This window comes from Struthio camelus, chromosome 3 (assembly GCF_040807025.1).
Source record: "Struthio camelus isolate bStrCam1 chromosome 3, bStrCam1.hap1, whole genome shotgun sequence".
NCBI lineage: Eukaryota > Metazoa > Chordata > Aves > Struthioniformes > Struthionidae > Struthio > Struthio camelus.
Genome location: NC_090944.1, coordinates 8,936,392 through 8,955,770, shown reverse-complemented (window position 1 = coordinate 8,955,770; position 19,379 = coordinate 8,936,392). Strand labels below are relative to the sequence as shown.

General features: G+C 55.9%; 3 protein-coding genes across 19 annotated transcripts in view; 2 read left to right on the top strand and 1 right to left on the bottom strand.

Annotated features, from left to right (window-relative positions):
- NCOA1 (nuclear receptor coactivator 1) overlaps positions 1-8,942 on the top strand; it is a 177,635-nt gene extending 168,693 nt beyond the window's left edge. For 9 of the 14 annotated variants that reach the window (XM_068936750.1, XM_068936749.1, XM_068936740.1 and 6 more), the window contains 6 exons: positions 1,018-1,119; positions 2,186-2,585; positions 3,867-4,041; positions 5,607-5,790; positions 6,470-6,559; positions 7,661-8,942. In XM_068936750.1, the coding sequence (XP_068792851.1) occupies positions 1,018-1,119; positions 2,186-2,585; positions 3,867-4,041; positions 5,607-5,790; positions 6,470-6,559; positions 7,661-7,828 (1,119 nt within the window). In that variant the 3' untranslated portion in view covers positions 7,829-8,942. Of the gene's footprint in view, positions 1-1,017; positions 1,120-2,185; positions 2,586-3,866; positions 4,042-5,606; positions 5,791-6,469; positions 6,560-7,513; positions 7,571-7,660 lie in introns of all 14 variants that reach the window. The other 5 variants (XM_068936754.1, XM_068936751.1, XM_068936753.1 and 2 more) reach the window with 3 other exon arrangements.
- Positions 7,880-10,810, bottom strand: PTRHD1 (peptidyl-tRNA hydrolase domain containing 1). The gene is made up of 2 exons (XM_068936760.1): positions 10,580-10,810; positions 7,880-9,692 (listed from the first exon to the last, which is right to left on the bottom strand). Exons 1-2 carry the CDS (start codon positions 10,781-10,783, stop codon positions 9,522-9,524), a joined length of 375 nt encoding a protein of 124 aa, XP_068792861.1. The 5' UTR covers positions 10,784-10,810; the 3' UTR covers positions 7,880-9,521.
- On the top strand, positions 10,549-17,811 carry CENPO (centromere protein O). Of its 4 annotated transcripts, none has more exons than XM_068936755.1 (7): positions 10,555-10,618; positions 11,839-12,092; positions 12,611-12,780; positions 13,141-13,264; positions 14,122-14,381; positions 15,266-15,437; positions 16,902-17,811. In XM_068936755.1, exons 1-7 carry the CDS (start codon positions 10,599-10,601, stop codon positions 17,024-17,026), a joined length of 1,125 nt encoding a protein of 374 aa, XP_068792856.1. In that variant the 5' UTR covers positions 10,555-10,598; the 3' UTR covers positions 17,027-17,811. The 4 variants fall into 4 exon arrangements, with proteins under 4 accessions (XP_068792857.1, XP_068792856.1, XP_068792858.1 ...); XM_068936757.1 differs by lacking the exon at positions 10,555-10,618 and adding an exon at positions 10,804-11,059; XM_068936758.1 differs by lacking the exon at positions 10,555-10,618 and adding an exon at positions 11,002-11,128.
- The last annotated feature ends 1,568 nt before the right edge of the window (positions 17,812-19,379 follow it).

The window sequence follows — 19,379 nt, the reverse complement described above, 5'->3', positions numbered from 1 at the left end:
CTGGTCCAGGGATGTGGGCATGAAGGGATCTGCTGTCCTGGCCAGTCTGGGGACATGGGCACAGAGGGATCTGCTGTCCTGGCCAGTCTGGGCACATGGGCACAGAGAGATTCACTGTCCTGGCTGATCCTGGTACATGGGCACGGAGGGATCTGCTGTCCTGGCCAGTTGGGGGACATGGGCATGGAGGGATCCACTGTCCTGGCCAGTTGGGGGACATGGGCACGGAGGGATCTGCTGTCCTGGCCAGCCCGGGGACGTGGGCACAGAGGGATCTGCTGTCCTGGCCAGTCTGGGCACATGGGCACAGAGAGATTCACTGTCCTGGCTGATCCTGGTACATGGGCACGGAGGGATCTGCTGTCCTGGCCAGTTGGGGGACATGGGCATGGAGGGATCTGCTGTCCTGGCCAGTTGGGGGACATGGGCATGGAGGGATCTGCTGTCCTGGCCAGCCCGGGGACATGGGCATGGAGGGATCTGCTGTCCTGGCCAGCCCGGGGACGTGGGCAAAGAGGGGTCTGCCGTCTTGGCCAGTCTGGGAACATAGGCACAGAGGGATCTGCTGTCCCGGCCAGGCCAGGGACGTGGGCACGGAGGGATCCGCCATCCTGGCTGGTCCAGGGGTGTGGTCATGGAGGGATCCGCCATTCTCGCAAGTCCAGGGACATGGGCACGAATGGATCTGCTGTCCCAGCTGGTCCTGGGACATGGACACAGAGGGATCCACTGTCCCAGCCTGTCTGGGGACATGGGCACAGAGGGATCTGCTGTCCTGGCCAGGCCAGGGATGTGGGCAGGGAGGGATCTGCTGTCCCGGCCATGGCCCTGCGACACGCACTGTGCGATTGCAGGAGGTTGAGGGGACTGCAGATGGCTTGCGGGTGGGAAGCCCTGTAGGCGCAAATGAGCGAGGGGGAGAAATACTCCTGAAGCGGCCGAGTCTGAACCGCAGCGAGCAAAAATGCTTTAAGGTCTTCCTGATTTTTTTCTTTTTCCCCTCTCTCCGCTCTTCAGCTGATCCATCAAAATCGGCAGGCAATCCTCAACCAGTTTGCAGCAAACTCACCGGTCGGCATCAACATGCGGGCAGGCATGCAGCAGCAGATGACGCCCCAGGTAAGGGCATGGCAGCGCTGGGCTTGGGCTGGGCAGATGGGGTCTTAGCCCCCACACTGGCGCTGCCCGCCTGCTAGCGTGCCGGGGCTCCTTCCGCTCTGTTAACAGGAGAGAAAAACTACTCCGCGTGAGACGGGCAGCTTCAGGTTAGCTTCTCTAAAGCTGCCGTGTTTTCCCCAGCGTTATTCCAGCATGTCCACCTGGATAAGGTAGAGATACTTCATTATTGAGGGTGACTGAGCACTGGCACAGGTTGCCCAGAGAGGTTGTGGAGTCTCCTTCCCTGGAGATATTCAAAACCCACCTGGACGCGATCCTGGGCAATAGGCTCTAGAGGACCCTGCTTGAGCAGGGGGGTTGGACTAGATGATCTCCAGAGGTCCCTGCCAACCGCAACCATTCTGTGATTCTGTGATTGCTTAGAGATGAGCATGCTAAGGTGTTGAATGGAGAAGCATCTTTGGGAAATAGATGCGGTCCTTTAAATACCAGCATCTCTAGTGAATCTTCTTAATGATCCTACAAATTCTCAGGCCCTAAAGTTCTGCTTCGCTTCTAGTAGAGCAGAGAAAACATCTGGTCGGTACAAAGAGAGGTTGGAAAGCAGAGCTGAGCTCTGGTAACTTCATTCCGTTCCTCCAAGAAGCCTTTGAATTTTATTAAGCGTCACGATGTCTGTAGCGTTCGGTCGGGAATATGAGCTCCAGCAAAGAGGACCTGCCCATTTCCATCATGGCCCCGCTCTCGGCTGCTGCAAGCTTTGTCGAGCTCGCGCTTGCCATGCTGAAGCTTTCCTAGGTGGTTAATTCCTTCCCATCTGGTTCAGCCGTATGGGAAATGAGCCCGTCAGGAAGAAAATTCTTGCGGGATGTTTTTTGAACGGCTCCTGGTCAAAAGCGTTGAGGTGGTGGGCGCTGAACCTCAGCAGGCCAGTGAGAGCCGTTGCCATACAAGGCGCAAGAAGGGGCCTTTGGGGCGTCCCACTGCGAGCGGTGGGGGCACCGCAGCAGGCCGAGCGCTTGAGGGCGGCCGCGGCCACTGAGGGCATCCACCTGCTTCTCCGCAGCCTCCGCTCAACGCCCAGATGCTGGCCCAGCGCCAGCGGGAGCTCTACAGCCAGCAGCACCGGCAGAGGCAGCTCATGCAGCAGCGAGCCATCCTGATGAGGCAGCAGAGCTTTGGGAACAACCTGCCGCCCTCGGGCGGGCTGCCCGTACAGATGGGGACGGCCCGCTTGCCCCAGGCGCCCCCGCAGCAGTTCCCCTATCCCCCCAGCTACGGTACGAACCCAGGCAACCCGCCCACCTCCACCAGCCCCTTCTCACAGCTGGCCTCCAACCCCGAGGCGGCGCTGGCTAACCGCAGCAGCATGGTGAACCGGGGCATGATGGGCAACGTCGGCGGGCAGTTTGGCGCCGGCATGACCCCCCAGATGCAGCAGAACATCTTCCAGTATTCGGGATCAGGTAGGTGCTGGCAGTGCCCTTGGAGTGGGGGCAGCCTTGGGAAACGGGCTTTGTTGTGTGCTGCTCTGGGTGCCGGATTTGCTCGTGCGACAGCCCTGGCGCTGAGCTGGAGGTGACGACCCACCTCACGGCCGCGTCCTCGGTTGGAGGGTTTTGGCAGAGGGAAGCGTGGCCTTTGCACGTGCGAGGGCAGGAGAAACGCAGTCCATGAGCAAAGGCATTCCAGAAAATCGCACAACTTGATTAAGCACCACCAGGAGAAGGTTTTACGTAAAACTAAGCAGTTGGCTTCATCTGCTCTCCTTGGAGAGTGGTCCCGCGGTGGAGGCAGAGGCAGTGGCCCAGCTGTGGCTCATGAGGGTCTGGGCAAGCATGGACAGAGCCCGGCTCTGATGCCATTGCCATGGTCTTCTGGCCATACCAGGGCTGTTCACAGAGGGCACGCAACTTGCCTAACGCACTTTCTGGCATGGGGTCCTGGTCTCCAGTCTCCATGTCCCCAGTGGACCTTTTCCAGTTGAATCTCCAAAAAAGATATCATTTGGGCAAATAATTACTTTTTCTCTCTCTCTCTCTCTTTCTTTGAAAATAGAACTGCAAAGCAGTCCTCTAAATTGCACTTTCCTAAATGTGTGCGCCCTGGAAAAGACCAAATCCTTGCCGCGATGTCTGCCATGGGCTGCAGGCAGAGCTTGTGTTTCTTTGGCACAGACCTGGGCACGCAGCTCTGAATAAATGGGTGTGCTTGCCCAGGACTGCGTGCCGATGAGCACCGTTGCATTGGCACTAGGTCAGACGCTTGAAAATCTTTACGTTCCAGCCTCCGTGCAGGCTCTCAGCAAGGTGCACGTAATTGATGAGTAGAGAAAACTGCTCTGTGGCTGCAGCAGCCCCACGGTAGCCAGCTGAAAGCCACCGCTGGCATTCTCTTGCCGTTGCTTTGGCAGTTTTCCATCCAGGTGTGGTAGGAAAGAGAAACACCTGCCGACAGAAACCACTTTGTGGGGGTTTCCCTTGCACCTTCCTCCTTGAAATATTTGCACTGGAGTGATATGGTTGCTAGAAATAAAAACCAGAAACTCCCCGAGTGAAAGCCGAGGCTGATGCTTGTGGTTCGAGGCCAGCAGTTGCATGGGGAGGAGGAGGAGGGACGGGTGGGTGCCGGCAGGGGGTCCCGTGAGCCTCCACGGAGACGAGGCGTGATGGGGTCAGCCCCTTCCACTGCGTGGACAGCACGGGGGCCTGCGTGCGGCGGTGGTGACGCGGTCTGTCCTCCCCCAGGCATGGGCCAGCAAAGTGAGCCCGCCTTCACCCCGTCGCTCAGCCCCAGCAGCCCCCTGATGTCGCCGCAGCTTCCTCCGTCTCAGAGCCCCATGCTGCAGCCGGCTCCACCGACACCAGGCTACCAGTCGCCTGACATGAAGACCTGGCAGCAAGGAACGATGGGGAATAACAAGTAAGATGATCCAGCGTTGGAATAGGCTGCATGCGGAGGTGGGAGAGTCTGGCACGTGCAGGCTCGTGCAGGCACATGCAGAGAGCTGAGGAAGTGAAGGTGACACCAAGGTGCCGGTCACCTTGTAGGTTGTTAGCGGGGCAGCGTGCAAGGTCCCGTGCCGATCTCAGATCCTGTTCCCGTGCCATGACATCCAGAAGTCCACAGCACGTTCGTTTGACTAAGTGGACGTGTCGATGAGCAAGACGTGAAGCAGATCTTCGGTTTTTAATTAGACAGGCGGCTTGATTAGGTCTTGTGAAAGTGAATGGACTTGGGAAGGGTGACAGTAAATGGAGTCATGGCCTGCAGTTACCCTGGCTCGGCAGGCCCAGGTCACGGCATGGCCCACGCAGGTGCCTCTTGAGCAAAGCTTTATCCAGATCCAGCTCTGACTTAGGCAAGCAAACGGGAGGAATCACCAGACTCCTTGCCTTTCCTGTGTCCGCTCATGTTTGAGCCTGAAATGGGAAGAAAATCCCCCCAAACCGTCAGCTGTGAGATGCTCTGCTTGGTGTCTTGCCTGTAGCTGCGCAGCCCAGCTGACCTGGGTCAGGCAGCGTTTAGCAGGAGGTTTTTGTGCTGCCTGCGATACGTGGGAGCTTTATTCAAGGCAGGGCTGTTCCACCTCACCCTTCGATGGAGAGGTGTCGCCCCTGTCGTCCAAGCAGACATCGGGAAGGTCAGGCAGTGAGGAGGGCAACACGGAGGAGTGCCGAAGGGGAGACCTTTCGGTGAGAGCTTGGTGTCGCGTGGCCCGGGGCTCGGCATCCTTTCCAGACTGGTCCCGCGTCCAGCCTGGATTCCTGCCGTAGTGTCCTGTCTTGGCACCGTTGTTTCTCGTGCTCTGCCTCCACCAGCCCAGCACATCATGCTGGTGAGTCTTGTTTACGGCAGGAGCAGGCGGCAAGTCGCCGTGTCTCCAGGGTTTCCTCGGGCTCTTTGAGTCCCTGCGCCAGTTGAGCCTCGTTCTGCCCAGCACCTCTTCATTGTCCAGCTTTTTCTCCCTTCCAGGATTGCTACGCTTAATAAACTGTATTTTAGAATAAATACCTTGAGGCTTCAAGCAGGCTGCCACGCCAGCTCCGCTCTGCCGCTTCCGGGTGGCCGAAATAAGGTTAGAGCAGCATGGCAGGTCCAAGCCGCGACGTGCTTGGCAGCGGTTCGGCTGTTTGTGCTGCGTTTGGGGCTGGGAGCGGGACAGAAAAAGGTCCCAAGCCAGAGGGTTTGGGAGTTGCTCTCCTTAAGAGACTGCAGGCCTTTGCGACGAAAAAATAAAGGGCTATTTGTCTCCCTCGGCGGAGAATTTCTGCCTGGTGGGGGAAATTGTTGGGGGCAAGCCGTCTCCTGGTAAAGCCCAAGAGCTTTTGCAGAAGGGGAATGGTATGTCCTGCGAGCAAAGCAGCAGCCAGGGACAGATACGTGTATTTAATCCCGCCCTGAGCAGCAGGCATCCACGAGCCCTGGAGGACACCTGAGTGCCGCCTCTGCCATGCGTAATCCCGTTTTTCCTTCTCGGTTAACAGCGTATTCAGCCAAGCCGGGCAGAACCAGCCGGCGCCTGCTCAGCAGGGCATGTACAACAACATGAGCATCACCGTGTCCATGGCGGGAGGAAACACCAGCGTCCAGAACATGAATCCCATGACGGGACAGATGCAGATGAACTCACTGCAGATGCCCGGGATGAACTCCATGTGCTCGGAGCAGGTCAGTGCCGCGCGGCGCTCACTCGGGAGCGCGGGCGGCGGCGGGCGGCTGTCACTCATCCGGCTCCCCTTGGTCCTTGCTTTTTGAACTGGTCTCTCTGGCCTCGTTAGGTTAATGCTGTTTCGGGAATTTCAACCATTCAGCAATTGCAACGCTGCCCGCCTCTCCCGGCCCGGCAGATGCACTCCTGCCGGTCCAGGGTCTTTTCTCCTCCCTCTGCTCCTGGGCAGCAACAGATTTTGGCGGTCCCCTCCGTGCGTTCACTCCTCCGGCCCTTGGGCCGACGTTGCGGCCAAGGTCTCTGCCTCCGCCACCAGCGCTAGTTGTAACCTCAAGCTGTGTTGAACCCGATGCCGCCAACACCAACGAGTCAGGCTCGGAGGAAGCGGTGGCGTACGTGTGCTTGAGGGGCACAGGGACCGTGCCAAGCTGCTCCGGGTCCATGCTGGGGCCTCCTGGCTGACCCCCGGTGCTCCGGGCAGGTCCGTTTGGAGCCGCATGGCGCCGCGGACTTGCTGAAGCTGGAGGCGTGCAAGCGAGGCTCGCACAGCCCGGCGGTTTTATCCTCCTCGTGGCATGATCTTTGGCCCGAACTCCCCCCGGCTGGGCTCGAGAGGGTGACAAACGGTCCCAGCGGCAGCTGGGCCCCATCGCTGAGCGTTGCTCTTGCTTTCGACAGGTAAACGACCCAGCGTTGAGACCCACTGGCCTTTACTGCAACCAGCTTTCCTCCACTGACCTTTTGAAAACAGAAGCAGACGGGGCGCAGGTCAGTAAGAAACTGCTAAGCGCATCTCAGGTACCGAGAGGGGTTTGACGCGCGGCCGGTAGCCACGAGCGTCCCAGGCGAGGCCGCCACACTCCCGCTTGGCGACCGCCCGCCTCCGAAATCCCGCTTCGGTGTCTCTCCAACGCCATTTGAATCCAAGCTCACTGCATCGCCCCAAGCGCTTTCGGCCTTCCTGCTCGCGCCGAGGAGCAGGAACGTAGCCGGGCTGGGAAAAGAGTTGAACGTCGGAGGTGCCGAAAGCCCCGCTCGGCCCCGAGGGCAGCCTCAGCCTGGCAGCGAGCGAGGAGGGTTTCTTTCCTAGGCCGGCATCGTCTCGGCGAGGCACTGGCGCTGTTTTCGGGAGGGCTTGGGAGCCTCCCCACCGCCGCCCTCGGTTTCCTGCGCTAAAGCGGCGTTTAGTGGAGCAAAGCGACTCGGGACAGGCTGGGAAAGCTCAGCCGCGACGTCCATCCCAGCGCCCAGCAGCATTGCTCGTAGCCCAACCGAGCCAGGCGCTAACTCACAAAAAAGCCCAGCCTCCTTCCAGCGCTGCCGCCTGGAGCAGAAATATCCGGCTCCGACGCCCTTTGGGTTTTTTTTTTTTTTTAAATTCGCGTTGGTGGAGTCTGACAGCGACGACTCGATCCATTTCCTTCTCTTCAAATAGCCGTTGTGGCTTTCGTCTCCCCGGCCCGTAGTGCGGTGCCGGTTCGCAGAGGCCAGAGGGAACATGCCAGCAGCTCTGCCAACCCGCCCGCCTCAAGTTGATTAAAAACAGCCGTTTCAGACCTCGTTCTCGCCGCCGCCACGTTCCCTTGCAGCCAGGGCGACGGTGGCATGCCCGGGCCGTTGGTTATTGATTTATTTATTTTTCAAATTTTTTTTCGATGCAAATAAACGTGTGAACGTTGCCGAGCTCTGACCCGAATGAGTGCAGCGGTTTTCTTTTTATAGGAAAAGAAGACAGAAGAGTTCTTCTCTGTGGTGGCTCCAGACTAGAGGAATTCTCTAGTGAGTTTCCACTTCACGTAGTTCCCAGTCCGTCGCCGCCGGCCCCTGCCCCCTCCCCGCTAAAAGCCCCTCTTGTCTTTTGTGTCCCAGCAGGTACAGCAGGTTCAGGTGTTCGCGGACGTGCAGTGTACGGTGAATCTGGTAGGAGACCCCTACCTGAACCAGCCGGCTCCCCTGGGCGCCCCGAAAGCCGCCGCGGTGCCGCCGACCCCGCAGGGCCAGCAGAAGAGCCTCCTGCAGCAGCTACTGACTGAATAACCGCTTTTCAGAGGAATGTGAAATTTAAATAATAAGACGTACAGAGATATATAAATATATATATTATATATTTTTCTGAGATTTTTGATATCTCAAAACTTGCAGCCATTCTTCAGCTCGTAGTGTTTTGGAGCAAAAAGCGGGGGGGGGGAGTTGTTTTGTTTGGGGAGGGTTGGGTTTTTTGTTTGTTTCGTTCCCCTTTTTTCCCCCCTCTTTGTTTTTTTTCTGTTGTTTTTTTTTTTTTTTTAAGCGTCCGATGTTGGCGAAGCAACGGGGCGGGACAGTTGGTTTCTTGAGCCAAAATTACAGATGATTCTTATTTTTGTAATCAGTTGCTGGCTTCTTAATCTGGACGAAGGTTTCTCGGGGAGGCGGGGAGGGAAGGGGGGAGAAGGAAGCCTGAGGGCTGTGTTGGGAGGAAGATGAGGAGGAAGATGGAGGAGGAGGAGGAGGAGAAGGAGAAGGAGAGGAGCAATCTCAGTTTCAGCTGGATCTGTCACTGATCACATCTCGGCTCGGGGACATAGTGGGTGGGGGGGGATGTCGACGCTGGACTTCTGTGCGAAAGGCCATTTTTATTCATGCTTAAACAAAAAAAAATCCTTCTCTCCCCTCTGCCCCAGCCCGCTTGTGCGTACAATCAGCTTTTTCTAGCAATTGTGAGTTTGTCGGTTTTAAAGAAAAACAGAGTATTTTGACCCACCATTTTTTCCATGTTTTATGCTGGTTTAACGCCTCCTAGCAAAACGGAGGCGACAATGTGTATATTACAACCGGAGGAGAAAAAAAAAAAAAAAGACAAAAAAAAAAGAACAGTTCGGGGAAAAAAACTGCAATAATTTTTAGGGGGAAGGATGGGGGGGGAGGGTTCTGTCAATTATTGTAGATAAAAATTTTCTGATTAAATATTAAATAAAATTAAGCAGTCGGTTCTTTCTGCTTTGATTGTGTTTAACAGCTGAGGTAGCTTAAACTATTTAAAATAATAATAATAAAATAAGAATAATAATTGAATTCTCTGTTGGGAGATAGCTCGTTTTTTTTTTCCTTCCCCCTCCAGCCTGTCACTGTAAATAGCTCTGATCTCTGTATAAATTTGTTTCCTTCTCTTTTAGTTGGGATCGCTTTTAATATTCACTGCTGACTTTTATCGGGGGGGGGGAGGGTTTATGGCCTTTTCCCCCCCCCCCTTCCTCTTCTCTCTCTTCAAATCACGCTGGTGTGTGGAAAAAAAAAAGTGTAGCTTTGTTGAGTGACCTTTGCAAGAGTTAAATATGAGGAAAAAAAAAAAAAGGAAAAAGACTGGGTGTTGCCAGCGTTTGGCTGTTTTGTTGCTCCCTCCTCAGCGGGCCGGGCCGGAGCGGGTCGCGCAGCGCCGGGTGAGGTTGACATCCGCCCTTGGCTTCCCCAGCGGTTTCATCCCCAGAAATGAGAGAAATGGGGGGGTTTGGGGTCCCCCTCCCCACTCTGGGGTCGGCATGGCTGGCACCTCGCTGCGCCCTGAGGGCAGGGTGGCAGAAGCCCCAAGGGAGGAAACGGAGAGGTGGGGTGGGGGGGGGAGGTAGGGCGAGGAAACGGTCTGCGGCCGGCTTGGGTGTCCCCACCGCCCGGGACCCCGGCCGCCATTTCGGGAGGGAACGAACCCACACGGCACGACATGGCAGCCAGGAGGGGGTTTAATGCCGCCGGGGTCTCACACGAGGAGGCGGAGGGCGCGGAGGTGCTGGCGCACCTGGTGGCGGGGGTAGGGCCGCAGGGCCAGGCAGGTGGCCACGTCCTCGGGCTGCTCCGTCCACACGGTGTGGTCAACGCCGTGCTGCCGCAGCCGCTCCGCCAGCGCCCGCAGGGCCGCCTCGTCGGCCGCCTGGGGGTGGGGGGGGGAGAGGGGGCGGTGAGGGGGCAGCCCCTCCCCCCTCAGGGCCCGCCCACCTCATGCAACCGCCCCTCCCCCACTCACCTCACGCACTGCCCCTCCCCCACCCTGCCCCGCCCACCCCTCCCCATATACCTCACGCAACTGCCCCTCCCCTGTTCACCTCACACACTGCCCCTCCCCCACCCACCCACCCCTATTTACCTCACGCAACCGCCCTCCCCCACTCACCTCACGCACTGCCCCTCCCCCGCCCCGCCCACCCCTCCCCCACTCACCTCACGCACTGCCCCTCCCCCACCCACACAACTGCCGCCCCTCTGCCCCGCCCTTCCCCCACCTACCCAATGAAACCGCCCCTCCCCCACTCACCTCACGCAACTGCCCCTCCCCCAACCTGCCCCGCCCACCCTCCCCATCTACCTCACGCAACCGCCCCTCCCCCACTCACCTCACGCAACCGCCCCTCCCCCAACCTGCCCCGCCCACCCTCCCCATCTACCTCACGCAACCGCCCCTCCCCCACTCACCTCACGCAACTGCCCCTCCCCCACCCGCCTCCAGCAACCGCCCCCCACTCGCCTCGCACTGCCCCTCCCCCGCCCTGCCCCGCCCCCCTCCCACCTACTTCACGCAACGCCCCTCCCCCACCCCGCCCCTCCCCCACCCACCTCACGCAACGCCCCCTACTCTGCCCCGCTCCTCCCCCACACTGCCCCGCCCCTGCTCCTCCCCCGACCACCTCACGCTACGCCCCCCCACGTTGCCCCACCCCCACCTACCTCACGACACGCCCCTCCCCCGCACTGCCCCGCCCGCCCCTCCCCCACCTCGCCCCGCGGCCCGGGTGGCCCCTCCCCCAGGCCGGCCCCGCCCACCTCCAGCACCACGGTGCGCATGGCGCCGCCCTCCGCCAGGTAGGCGCGCGTGTCCGGGTGGTCGCGGTGCGCGTGCGCGGCGGCCAGCGCCGCGTGGCAGCCCTGCGCCACCAGCGCGCCCAGCGGCCACGACAGCGGCGCGCGGCCCAGGTCGCCCCGCAGCACCACGTACTGCACCAGCGCCGCCTCGCCGGGCGCCGCCATGCCGCCGTACGGCCCGCGGAGCCTGCCGGGAAAGGGGAAGGGGCGGGCCGCGCGGGGAGTGCCGGGAGGCCGGGTCCGCCTCCCGTGAGCGGCGCCGCCCTGCGCGGGGCATGCTGCGAAGCGCAACGGCGCGGACGCCGCCATCTTGTTGTACGGAAAACAAAGCCCGAGCGGCTAGGCGTGTCGGGAAAGGGCGCGGCGGGGGGAAGTGACGTAGAGGAGGTGACGTGTTTCTGGCGGCGCTGTCGCGCGCGGTTTGAGCGCCGGTTGTTAACGGTGAGCGCGGGAGTCGTTGGGGATCCGGGCCGGGGATCCTCGCTGTTTCCTCCTCCTTAATTCTCCCCGGTGAGGGGACCGGGCCTCTGGGTCGTCCTGCCTCCCCCCCTCCCCGGGATCCCTCATAGTGGGGGCCCAGGCGTCCGGGCCACGTTCCCCTCCCCCCATTCTCTCACAGCGAGGGGGACCCAGGCGTCCGGCTGCCGTTTCCCCCCCCCCTCCCCCACCCGAGTCCTCACTGGGGAGGGACCCAGGTGTCCGGGCTGCCCCGTCCCCCCATCCCTTATTATGGGGACCCAGGTGTCCCGGCCACCCTACACCCCACCCCCAGGCCCTCATAGTGTGGGGGGGGTCTCCAGCGTCCAGGCCATCCTGACCCCCCCCCCCTCCCCTTACCTACCTGTGTTGGCTGCCCTCCTGCCTGATCCCCAGCACTGGGGGGACCCAGGCTGCTTTCCCCTCCCCCTCCCTCCGAGGGTGGAGGTGACCCAGGTCTCCAGGCTGGGCTGTTTCCCCCACCGCCACCAGTCCCTCTTGGTGGGGGTGACCCAGGTGTCCAGGCTGCCCAGCTCCACTTCTCCTGTATGGGAAGGACCCAGGCTCCTAGGGGGTCACTGTATAGAGACTTCTCTGGGGCTCCGATAGCTATGCGTGTCCTGCCAGCAGCTCCCCTGGGGTTGGCGAGTCCTGCCCAGCCCCGCGCCGCAGGGAGGTTTCCTTGGGGGGCTGGTGTGAAAGCGCAGTTTATAATAACAGTGGTTTATAATGTGCTGTTTCAGCCATTATCCCGCAGGCTTATCTCTGTGCGGGGCCTACCTGGGAGCTAGGCCTCTCCTCTGGGCTTCTTGGAGTCCTGTCCCAACAGCGCAAGGAAAAGAGAGGTCCTGTGGAGCAGAGCTCTTGCTGCCCCTACGCTGCTACATCTTGGGACAGTGCCTGGCAAAGGAAGGCTTCCCTTGGCTGATATCTGCGTTTCCACTTGCTCGAGAGCGGCAGAGGAAAATGGAAGAAAGGAGAGCATATTCGCAACATGGTGAGCTGCCCTTTAAGGCAAAGGGATGCCAAGGGTGCAGGACCCACTTGGTGCCTAAGTACAAGCTCTGTTTTCCTGCAGGATATTGCTGTAAAACGCCTGGGACCAGCAGTGATCTCCTGGCTTGCCAAGTCGTGCCTTGGTTCACTCATGGTCAGGTTAGGGTAGGGGACTTCTGACAAGTCACCTAATTGCTCTGCCTCTCAGGTTAGCAAAGAAAACTGGGAATTATGGGTCTCTGGGGATGAAGACTGGTGCATTTGCTACCTTACTCTGCTCTTCAGGAAGTTAGCTAGCTGGTATGGGTGTATTTAGTGTCTGCTAGCACCCGATTCTGCTGTCTGAAAGGCCCAAAAGCCTCTTTAGCAGATATTTGCCTTTTCTCTGCCCCACTGGAGGGTTGTTGTGAGTAGTTTCTTTGTGTATCTATACTGGGCCTACTTTGTTTCGGATATCCCAGTGCAGACAACTAATAGACACAGCCTGGATTTTTGAGCGTGTCACGTTCTTCCTTGCAGGGGTGTTATCTCACCTGGAAACGTTGGAGGCGCGGGCTCACGAGTTAGCCCTAAAGCAAGAAGAAACTGAGCAGCAAGAAGAGAAACTTGCCAGGCTGAAAGCACGAGTGCAAGAGCTGAGGCTTCAGAGGGATGAGCTACGGGCTAAAGTAGACCTGCAGCAAAAAAGGGTGAGAAAGAGCTCACTGCAGAGGCCTGGTGGAGGGCTCTGGCATGCTCCTGTTCTTGTAAGATGGATTTACTGAGGTTATTTATAGAATACAGCCAGCTTCTACTTTTTATTTTCCTCTTATAAGTGACATACAGACCGAGTGTCCCCTGTTTTCAGTACACAGGCGGTACTGCTGGGTCGCCTTGCTTAGAGGTTATGTGGTCATTTCCAAACTTTTTTTTTCCCCTTTTCTTCAGGAAATGCTATCTTGTTTGTCTCAGAGCTGGGTTACCTCTCTCTAGCCTGACTGCAGTCCCTACGAGTGACGCGTTTTTCGTCAGTAATTCTGAGCTGTGGTTCTCATCTTCTGCTTTTTTAGCTCCTCGGGAAAGAAGGCGTCATGACAAGTGGTGTCCCAGATGCAGCCCAGCCCAGTGATCGTGCGGTTCTAGAGTGGAAGATAAAAACCGTTCAGGCCATGCTGCAGGTCTTCTACCTCACAGGTAATGTCCCAAGATCTGTTTGTGGTCAACTAATGGCTGCATTTCTAGGGTGCTGAGTTTTGGAGGATAAACTTGATGTGAAGTATAATTTCCCTGCGAATATGCTTCCGTTGGGCTTGGAGCCTTTAAAATCTGAAGAGGCTGGAGGAGCAATCGCGTTGTAATACCCTATCCCACACAAAAGGCCTTTGGGGCGTTGCAGAGGTTATTATTTGCTGAACTGTATCATTCAGACTGTGATCTAGATTCTGGAAAGTGTGCAACTGCCTTGGTCCTTGGGAGTTGGGCAGTTAAATAGCTGGTGGGTCTGAGTCTTCTGAGCAGGCTTGCAAAGCCAGCATGCTCTTTTCACATGTTCCTGCACCTTCTTTGTATTTTTGGTTTCCGATGAGACTTACCTTTGCTATCCCTTCTGATTGTTAGAAGGAGAGTGTGGGGAAGCAAGTCCTGCCGTGATGCAGATGGCTTGGGCTCGTAAGCGTTCCTGTCCCTCTCGTCAGCAGTGAAATGCTGTATTTCTGCACTCAGGGCAGCCTGGGACACTGGAGCAGCCTCTTCCCCGTGGCACGCTGGAGCCAGAGTGTGTTTGAAGGTGGCAGCATAACTCAGTTATTGGGAGTTTAAGCTACCACTCACTAATGTTTGTATTCATTAGGAGTCCCTTATCAAAAAGTTGCTGTCTTCTATGTCCCTAAACTCTTCTAAGCCTTTAATCCTCTTAGGGACCTCTCTGAGCTGGTGTAACTTATTTCATGTTCGGGGATACAGCTCTTTTTGCGGTCTGTATTGGCCCAGCAAAGCTTCCCTGTGGCAATAAGCTATAGCGATGCTGAGTAAACCCTCTCTCTGGACCCAAGGCATCAGTGGGAAGCTGACCAAGCGCGGCGTGTGTTTCTGCGTCAGCACTGCTTACGAGGGCACCTACCTGGATTCTTACTACGTGGACCTCATCATCAAGCCAGCGGTGCAGATTCATCGCCACTCTGTCCCGGTCTTCATCCCCTTGGAGCAGTTAGCCAAGAAGTACTTGCAGACAGACATCAAGCGCTTCCTATCTGTGCTGTCCGACCACCTGAATGCTTATGTTGGGAGGAGGTACCAGGCCGACCAGTTACAGGTACCAGTGGCCCAGCAGTGATGTTCACCTGTCCTTTTCCCTTTGGAGTAGCAAGAGGTTTTTTAGATGACCTAAAAGTTAGCATCTTCCCTTCCCGTTTCCCAGTTAAATGAGGTTATAGCTCAAAACCTATGTAGCAGTGAGTGAAGTGTCATAGGCGCAGCTCATGCGTTCCTGCGTTCTCGAACTTGGTTTTAACAAAACCATAAGTTATACTGTGGAGTAAGTCCCTTAGCTTTTACTGTGGTCTCTGGCAGGATGCTCTGAGTGCTAACGTTTGGATTAAGCTCTCCGAGGGCAAGGGTTTACTACCATTGCAGTCCTATTCTGGATGTTTGTATATGTGTGAGCGGAAGGATGGGGAAAACGGAAATAGATTTCATTTACATCTTAAAAGCTGTACGAGCGTGTATGTCTCAGAAGCGCTGAGGGAACCTAGGCAGAATTTTTACGTGGAGCTCTTGCAGGACTGGCTTTTAGACCTTCCGCCACCAATTATTGCATGGTTATAAACTCAGTTGCCTGTTTCGTTGATTGTCATGCAGTTGGATGGGTTGTTACAGGTCACTTAAAATCTGTCGTATTCCAGGAAAGCTGCCCTCTCCCTCCAAAAGTCCCTAAACTGAAATAGCTGTGCTTCTGTAAAAAGCCTCTGGAGGACATGGCTTAAATAAGTCTTTTCAAATTGGGTAATTTGTTAGGATTTCATGTACACCTTCCGATCTTTTCTGCCCAAGGCTTGCTCAAGGTACCGCTGTCCCATAGGATGGGACACACCGGCCTGGTACATAGGGTGGGGGCACTGCTCTTGGCAAGCTCCCAGCCCCCTGCTGAGGGACTCTGTTTGTGGCTCGGTGTTATAGAGGTTGTCTTTGTCCCTCCAGGAACATTTTTCAGACCATCTAGAAGGAACCTTGCAGAGGAACTCCTTGTGTAACGTGTTGGCCTTTAATTACAATGTATCAGGAAAAAAAGAGACCTTTCTGTTCAGCGCAAAGCTGCTTTATGGAGATCTCTGTCGCAGCCTCCCCACTGAAGCCATTATTTCATGTACACGTAAGTGGATGGGCCTGAGGTCTGTCTGGGGGTGCTGGATGGGCAGATCGTTTGCCCTGTAGCTCTGCAAGTGGACGGAGTTTCTGTCCAGTTGAGCGTGTGGGCAGAAAGGAGTAAGCTATCTTATTTCTTTGTGAGAAAGGGTGATAGAAGAGTTTGAGTGCAAACTCTGATGTTGGTACAGTCCCAGCAGGATCAAGATGCCGTTTCCACATGTCTAGCGGATAGAGTCCTGCCTGTGTTGGCACAGTCTGCACAAGTGGGAGAGCCCAGTGTACGAGTGCGGTCAGAAATTCAGATGTTGTCGATCTTAGTCATAGTGATAATTTGTTCCAGTCTACTTACGGCCTTGGACTCATCTCTGGTCTATGAAAAGCTGGCATGGTCTCTGAGGTGGGGTGGTGGAGGAGTTGTAGGGGAATAAGATCGAATTTTTTTAGTTCCAGGAATTTCTTTTTCTCAACGCAATTGGAGAAATGATTAGTGAGTGTTATGCAGACGCAAGCGGAGCCCAGGTGTTGAGATGTCTCGTGTTGTGCAGCTACACCCTGATCACCCCTACTATGCCATTAGGTGTGCTGGCATGTGTGTGCAGTACAACAGCATAGAGAGAGTCAGGAGTGAGGTTTATGACCCCTTTGAAAAGGCAGGGGTACTTTGAAGTACTGAACAGGTTCTGCCTGAAAAGCTTTCCCCAACACCACCTACTCCCTCCTCTTTTATATCTGTTACGCTGCCTGCTGATATGGCAAAGACTGACTGCGGTGTTGGATTTCGTGTGCGGCCCTAGCAATGTGTCGTAGATTAATCCTGGATCTGTGCTTTTCCATGACTGGTTACTATAGATGTCAAATTGGGCTGAGGAATCACTTGCCTGTTTGTCTGCTGGTGGCAGTGGAGAGCTGTGGGCTTGCTCCAGCCACCTGGGCGTCCTTCTCTGCCCAGGCAGGCTGGCTCGGCTGGGAAGTGCTCAAACCAAGGCGCAGCTAGATGGAGCTCCAAGAAGAGCAGCTCAGGAGGCCTCCTTCAGCGAGCTGCACCCACCCACGGTGGGTCACTGTTGGGCTGGAGGGGAAACTGTCCTGTGTAGACAGTTCTCCCTCTGCTTTCCCCACAGTAGCCAGCCCTTCCTAGGGGAAGCTCTGCTTTTGCTCACCAGTTTGTGTCTTCTGAGCTGGGGAAGCAGCTGGAGGGCTAACATTCCCATGTTTTTGTCACCTCACAAACAGCCCTTCAGCAGCAGGTGTTTCTGAAGCACTTGCGCTCTCTGGTGCCGTTCAGATCCCTTACAGGTGATGTCGGACACAGTGTTAGGAAGGAGAGAGAAGGGTTATGAGAAAAAAGATAGTAAAGGAGAATGGAAAAACTCCTAAGGGATAAGGGAAGAGTTCGAAGCAAATAGTTACTCTATGCTGGTTTTATTGTGTCCCCTTCCCCACTGATGTGTTGGCTTTTCTCTACCAGCGGATGCTCCCGCGTCTCTATCAGAGAAGACAGCAGCTCACTCGGACGTGTTTCGCCGCGTGGCTCTGCACAAAGCCTTTAACTCGTTCAGCAGCGCTGAAGAAAGCCTGGATCAAGCACCGTGAGCGAGTCCAACTCTCCCCAATAATGCATATTTCCTGAGCTCCCCAGCCTGTGTGGAGCGGTCTCGAAGTGCAGATGTTTTCTGTGGGGTGCAGCACTGTGGCTGGGAAGCCAGTGAGGAGCAGTTGACCCAGTTTGGGCCCTGAGAGCAATATTTCCTTGAGGCTTTCAGGTGTCCATTCCAGGTCAACTTTCCTTAGTGCCATGCTTCTTGCTTGTTGTTTGAGAGCTGCTTGCAGTGTTTCTCTGTGGTTGGTGCCATGGCCCCACAGGACTCCATAGTCACGGGAAGCATCTCGCTCTTGGAATGAGAAATTATCTTAGAACTTTGATATCTTGGCGCTTTTGGGGCAACAGCTCTGTGGATCACCACCATGCACTTATGCAGACAGCAGACCTTGAAAAGCAGGGAGCGTGATCTGTCCCCTGCTTAAAACGGCCAGGAAAAGATGTCACGTTAAAACTGGGGGTTGGGGGACAGCAGGGATCGTTATGGTAGGCCACTGAATTGGGTTTGGACAGAGATGAGCTTTGGTTGTTGGCAGCAGCACCCCGTGCCCTTCAGTGGGCTGCGTAGCTGGAGTGAAATCCCCAAAGCATTAGCATTGAACTCTCTAGAAGATTTCGCAGTGGCTTTGGACATGCTGTTTCCTTCCCTTTGGGCATAGGGCCACTTTCCTGATGTCTTGGCTTCAGTTCTGATCCAAATTTGGACCAGAATCTTTAAACACTTGCTGTTTTGTAACAGTCCTGTTTTAACTTGTAAATAAAAATGCTGTTATGGAAATTGTAGTACTTAAATCTCTTTTTAGCTTTTTAAACTTGTAAATAAAAAATACTCTGTTACGGAGATTGTAGTACTTAAAAATCTCTTTTTATTGATTTCTTTTAGCCTTTTAATGTGTGGTTTAGACAACAGTTTCCTCTCCTGTCTCATTTTTAAGCTGGTCCCACGTGTGATATGCTGGGTGGCACAGTGACTTATGGTTTTTTTGTTCATTTTTTATTTGCTTGTGCCTCTCCCTGTAACTGTTAGCTCCTTAGCCAGATTTAACTGAACTCACAGATTTTACTTTAAATGTAACCTGTGACTCACTCTGTTCTTGCTGGCTTTCAGTACCACAGCTCCAGGTAGTGATTCCTGCCCGTTGTACTCGGTTACGTGTGGAGGGCAGCTCACAAAGCTGACGTGCCATGGCTGAAGCTGCTTTAGAAGAGCTGACCGGTTGTCGGGGTGTTTGTGGGATGAGCGTTCTCCTGCTCATTCACGTTTAGATAAGCCTGGACTTGAATATCTTTGCTCCTGATACCAGCTGTGTATCCTCAAAAGGCCTTTTCTTTGCCTCTTGGTGCGCAGTACTTCTGCAGTTGTGTTTTTCCCTGCTCCGTTCAGGGTGGTTTTGACTCAAGCAAGCATCTCACAGACGTGCGCTTGGTGCAGGAGGGCAAGGAGGTCCTCTCTTTGAGCAAGGAGCCTCTGGCTCAGCAGGTGTAATAGTCGTCACTGCAGCCTGCAAATTCCTAACAAACCCAGCCAGACCATTTTGTCCGTACGCCCGGCTTCACTGCCTGGGTGCGGCCTTGCTCCTGGGGCAGTGGGCGAGGGGATGGGGTAGCTCCCCTCCTCTCCCATCACAGCAGTGCTGTCAAGGTGACTCCACCAACTCCTCTCCCCTTTTCCTAGCAGGTTTCACACTCTTCTTCGAGCTACCTTATTCCCTCTGAAAAGCAGTTAGGCACAGTGAGATGGAGACCAGCAGCCTCCCTGCTACTCACAAGCTCTTTCCATAAGCACTTTTGTGGAGGACCTTTGGAAAGCAGATTGCGAAAGCAGGGTCGTGCCTGGACCCTGCTAGGTGCACAGGGGAGATGGGAGCTAGGTACTGAGCTCCCGCGGAGGCCCACTGCTGCCTGCAGCTGGCTGGGCTGTGCTGCACGGCAGTGCAGACGTCGGTTTCTTCCCTACTCTGATCTGTTCCCTGGTCTCGATGCGTCACCCCTGCGCAGCTCCTGCTCCCCTCGGATGCGCTTATCACCATCAGCCAGGTGCTGAGACTGCAGAGACAGAGCAGCATGGGCAGCGGATGTGGATTTTCTTTCCTTCCGTATGATTTTTTTTTTGGGGGGGGGAGGGGGTTAAATTCATATATCATAATACAGTGTCCAGTGTTTTACGGTGCCCATGGGGAGCAGGATGCAGCCCTGACACCCGACAACAGCGAGGGGCAACCGGTGCTGGCAGCAGGGCGCACATTGGGCTCTAGTATCGACCTCCCTTTACGGCCCCCTCCAAAGCCAAATCGCCTCCAAACGGTGGTCAAACGCGTCTCACCGCATCCGTAACCCGCAACAAAG